This window comes from Propithecus coquereli, unplaced genomic scaffold (assembly GCF_000956105.1).
Source record: "Propithecus coquereli isolate 6110/MARCELLA unplaced genomic scaffold, Pcoq_1.0 Scaffold305, whole genome shotgun sequence".
Taxonomy (NCBI): Eukaryota; Metazoa; Chordata; class Mammalia; order Primates; family Indriidae; genus Propithecus; species Propithecus coquereli.
The window spans coordinates 2,427,877-2,433,014 of record NW_012148675.1 but is presented as its reverse complement, the minus strand read 5'-3'; the positions used below and the strand labels follow the sequence as shown (position 1 = coordinate 2,433,014).

Sequence of the window (5,138 nt, the reverse complement as noted above, 5' to 3'; positions counted from 1 at the left end):
ATGGAAGGAGAGGAGGATAAGCAGCAGTAAGTGCTGGGATTTGGGTTTTTATTTCCCCTTTCGAAAAATATTTTCCTCCTTCAGTGGGAGGAGTAGGTGACACCTGAGGGATGGGACCTCACACGGACAGTCCAAGCCAAACCTCAGACAGTCCCCGTGCTACCTCTGATTTCTAGTGGCTGAGCGCTTACAATAATTTGTTAAAACGCCGTTTACTGAGCACATACTATGTGTCAGACACTTTACATGCATAACCTGGCCTAAAATTCTTGAAGTCATTTTGAAATCATCCACTCCTTCTCACACCACCCCCTCACGTAACTTATTAGCAAATTCTGTAGGCTTTACCTGTAAAATTATCCAGAATCCACCACTATTCATCACTTTTATTATCACCCCCACCCCGTCCCAAGTACCATCTTCTCGTACCTGGAAGCTGCAATAGTCTTCTAAGTGGTGGCTTTGCTGCTTCCCTTATATCAGTCAGAGTGTCTTTACCGCCTAAGTGAGATCACTGTTGTGCATCAGAACATCGTAGAATAAACGCCAAGGCACCTATAGTGGCCTGTGGGGCTTGCACCACATGCCCCTTCCCCTTCTTGCCTTACCTTATTTACAGCTTGCCTGCCTCTGACAGGACTCTGCTACAGCGCACGGGCCTCCTTGCTGTCATCTCAGCGATTCTCACAGACTGGCTTCAGACCAGCATTAGCATTGCTAGAAATAAATATCCTTGCGGGTTCCCCGCCCCAGACATACTGAATCAGAAACTCGGGGGCTGGGGCTAAATAATCTGGGCTAGAACAAGGCATCCAGGTGATTCCGATATACCCTAAATTTTGAAAACCATTGAACCAAAGTAGTTCAGCTAGTTAAGAGTGATGTGGAACCAGGGGTTCCTGCTTCCAAAGCCTGCAATTTTGTCTCTAGAACAGTGGTTCTCAAACTTTAATGTGTATGAGAATCAGCTGAACAGCTAGTTAAAACAGGTTCCTGGGAATCAGCCCCAGAGATTATGATTTAGTAGGTTGAAATGGGACCTGTAAACTTGTATTTCTAACAAGGTCACAATTGATGCCAATGCAGCTACTCCGGCGTCCACACTTTGAGAAGCACTGTGCTAAGGACAGACACATTTCTGCTGCAAAGCTTTGGTAGTTACAGTTCACTCTGCTGGAATACCCTTTCGTCAAATATCCACTTAGCTCTCTCCCTCCCTTCTTTCTTTTTTCAATTGCCACCTTCCCAATGCAGCCTCCACCCTACCTAAAAATGCATCCTACCTCCCACATACATGCACTCCCTTTTCCCATTCCCTGCTTTATTGTTGTCCTTAGGACTTAACACCATCTAACAGACTGTATACTGTTTTATTTCTCATCTGTCTTCCCCCACTAGAATGTAAGCTCTGTGAGGGCAGGAATTTTTGTTTGTTTTGTCACTGCTATATCTTCAGTGCCTCCAACACACCTGGCATATTTAACTCAATAAATATCTGTTGAAAGGATGAATTATTCCGTGTTATTCTCACATCTATCACAACAGGTATTATTGTCCTTATGCAAATGAGGTGATCAAAGCTCAGATATTAAATGGTACAGCTGGGATTTCAATCCAGGTCTGACTCACTTCAGAACCCGTTAGTGTTTTTATCTGTGTTTTCCTTCAGGTAAGAGATTGCTAGAGTCATGTATTTCACATTCATGCATCAATCTGTAGCCATTCGCATCACAAGTGCTTAATGAAATGAATGCATAAGTATGCAAGCAAATAGCCACAGTCCTTTCATCAAGGACCTGATTCCAGTACAGGTGTATTGCTGGGTTACAACTATGAGAAACAGGTGTGGAAAAAACTGCTGCCAGAAGTCTACAGTGATAAATTAATTAACCCCAAAGTCTCTACCTTTAAATACTTACATCTCTGTATTAAAGGTAATAGAAAAGGCTTAGAAGTTATTTACACTTTACCGGTAATCAGTTTTTCCAAATCCTTTACAGAGAGCAATTTTCTTGGGAAGCAGGGAACTAGAATCTAAGGATTCTGAATGTTGTTTTGATGTGTATTGGAGTGACATTTGAGGGTATACAGCTAAAAGAAAGCCAGAGGGGGAAAAAAGAATTCCAGCAGATTCACCAGAAATGTGTAAATATTATAATGACAGTCCATTTACCTTTGATGAATAGGACACTTGTCCGGATGGTGGGTACATAATGATAAATGAAACAATCTACACCTTCATGGAACTTGTTGACTACTAAAGGGTATTTGTAGTGTTTACTAAAAACAAGTAAACAAAAAACTAAGTATAGAAACTGTGGTAAGTGTTATTAAAAAAATGGACCAAGTACTAACATAGAGAACACACAGGATGGTGAGAGGGAGATCTAGAAAAAGTTTCCAAGGAGATGACTTTCAATCTGAGACCTAAATATAAGCCAGCGGTGTCGCGGGAGCTGGGGAAGGGCTGTCCAGGCAGACGGAACAGCACGTGCAAATGCCCTAAGGGGAAAAAGATTAGTATGTTCCAGGAACTGAAAGAAGGCAGGCTGGCTGCAGAAGTGTGGAAAGAGAGGCTTGAGTGAGGTTAAAGAGATTAGCTGGAGCAGGTTGCACAGGACCTTAGAGCTACAATTGGGAGACAGTATTATATTATAAATGCAATGGAAAGCCCCTCGAGGGTTTTAACTGAAAAAATGACATGATAGAAGAGATGGACCTGGCTTTGTTTTGAAGGAAGGTAGGGGTTATATTTTAAGAGCTGTGTATAAATCTTAAACAGAACTATCCACTTTTTTTTTTTTCTTGAGACAGAGTCTTGCTCTGTTGCCTGGGCTAGAGTGCCATGGCGTCAGCCCAGCTCACACCAACCTCAAACTCCTGGGCTCAAGCAATCCTTCTGCCTCAGCCTCCCGAGTAGCTGGGACTACAGGCACAAACCACCATGCCCGGCTAATTTTTTCTATATATTTTCAGTTGTCTAGCTAATTTCTTTCTATTTTTAGTAGAGACGGGGGTCTCACTGTTGCTCAGGCTGGTCTTGAACTCCTGGCCTTTAGTGATCCTCCTGCTTCAGCCTCCCAGAGTGCTAGGATTACAGGCGTGAGCCACCACGCCAGGCCAGAACTATCCACTTTATATATTTGAATCTTATTGACTCACCTTCTGTGGGGTCACAGCTTTGATTTTAACAGCTTCTAATGTAAAAAGTATTCAAATTCATGTTTCATTCTTCATTTTTCAAGTATGTGAAATTTTAAAATACTGCCTTTTATAATGTCTATTTCTCCTCATTTAAAATAAAAATTTGATAAGCTTTTCTAAACATTTTTAAAATATTTTTTCATTTTAATAATTTTCATTTTTGTCGCAATGTAGTTACTAGAAGCAAAAAGTGATGAAATTGAATTGATTTTTACTGCCTGCTCAGTGGCCTTTTCTTGAAAAGACAAATAATGGTGGTTATTTGGTAGTTTTAAAGTTTGCCAGGTGAGCTTTTAAAATTAAATAGTTTATCCTCATTCAGATGGCTGTTTACTAGGTAAGGGGAGGGAGGGAAGCCATCTCTTGGTAATAAAACTTTAAAGAAGATGAGTTAAGTTTAGCATGTAACTTATCCACATGCATAAACACTGAAAACATGATTTGTAAGCATCAAATCACTGCTCTTTCTTTACTCCAAGCGGATGGGAGTTGGTGCACTACACTAGTATATTGCAATGAGTAATCACTATTGACACAAATCTCTTTTATATGGTTTAGAATTAGAAGATAACCTACCAAATTTTTATAGAACAGACCCTTATAACTATTAATAAAGCCTAAATTGTCTTGACTGATGTTTGAAACATATTTAAATCTTATTTTATGTAATTATGTCTCAGTACTGGAATGGTTATCAAGGTGAATTATTTACTATTTAATTGTGTTTTTCAGGCAGCATAAAATAGAAGATGCTGGTATAGTGTATGTAACTGAAAAAACAGAAGAAATCAAACATGAAAAAAACCCTGGAAAAAGCATACAACATTCAAAACCATGCGTTGGGAGAGGACGTGTATATTATGCTAAATTCATTAACACAAATACAAGAACATACAATGAACCAGTTCCCTACATAGATCCCAAAAAAGGGCCAGAAAAGCAGGTTGGACAGATGTTCATTATATATAAATATAGGTTTAGATTCATAAGCTCTTTTGCAGGACAATGTGGTCACAGACTATTTAAAGGATATGATTCATCTCAGAGTAGTACTGTTTATAATCCAGTAATTAAAAGCAGTAATCTGGAACTATTCGGGCAGATAACTTTTGCATACAAACAATATATATACAGGGAAGGAATCTAAATAATCATTTTTCTGGATTGGGTCAGATTATAGCCACTAAGTAGTGCTTAGGGGTTACTAAAGAAATTTCTTGTATAATATTATATTTGTGATGTATATTCTAATATGAAAAATTCCCATTATACACAGTAATCCAGATGCTTTCTGTATAATAATAGCTACCATTTATTAAAAGTGTATGAATGCTAGGAATGAACTAAGTGTTTTATATAAATTATATCCTTTAATCTCTGCAACAATTTCTATGAGGTATTATTGGAAATAGCTTACAGATGTTAACAAAGTCAAATTTGTTGAGGTATAATTTACTGTATTAGTTTCCTATTGCTGCTGTTACAAATTACCACAAACTTATATGCTGGCTTAAAGCAATACAGATTTGTTCTTTTACAGTTCTGGAGCGGAGAAGTCCAAAATCAGTCTCACTGGCTATTTGCAGGCCTGGTTCCTTCTGGAGGCTCTAAGGGAGAATCGGTTTCCTTGCCCTTCCCAGATTCTAGAGGCTGCCCACATTTTCCTCGGCTCACGGCACCTTGAAATCTTCCTCTGACTCTCCTGCCTCCCTATTATACGGATCCTTGTGGTTACATTGGGTCCACCCAGACTCTTGAGGATAACGTCCCATCTCAAGTTCCTTAATCACATCTGCAAAGTCCCTTTGCCATGTAGGGTAACATATTCACAGGTTTGGGGATTAAGACATGAACATCTTTGGGGACCCAGGGAGCATTATTCTGCCTACCACATTTACAGAGTAAAGGTCACCTTTTTTTTTTTTTTTTTTTTT

General features: G+C 39.3%; 1 protein-coding gene across 1 annotated transcript in view; it reads left to right on the top strand.

The window, feature by feature from the left end:
* Positions 1 to 5,138, top strand: part of LOC105814766 (chromosome unknown open reading frame, human C2orf73) — a 61,057-nt gene continuing 55,919 nt past the window's right edge. The window contains exons 1-2 of the mRNA XM_012649845.1: positions 1 to 26; positions 3,937 to 4,147. Coding sequence (XP_012505299.1) covers positions 1 to 26; positions 3,937 to 4,147 — 237 coding nt within the window. The remainder of the gene's footprint in view (positions 27 to 3,936; positions 4,148 to 5,138) is intronic.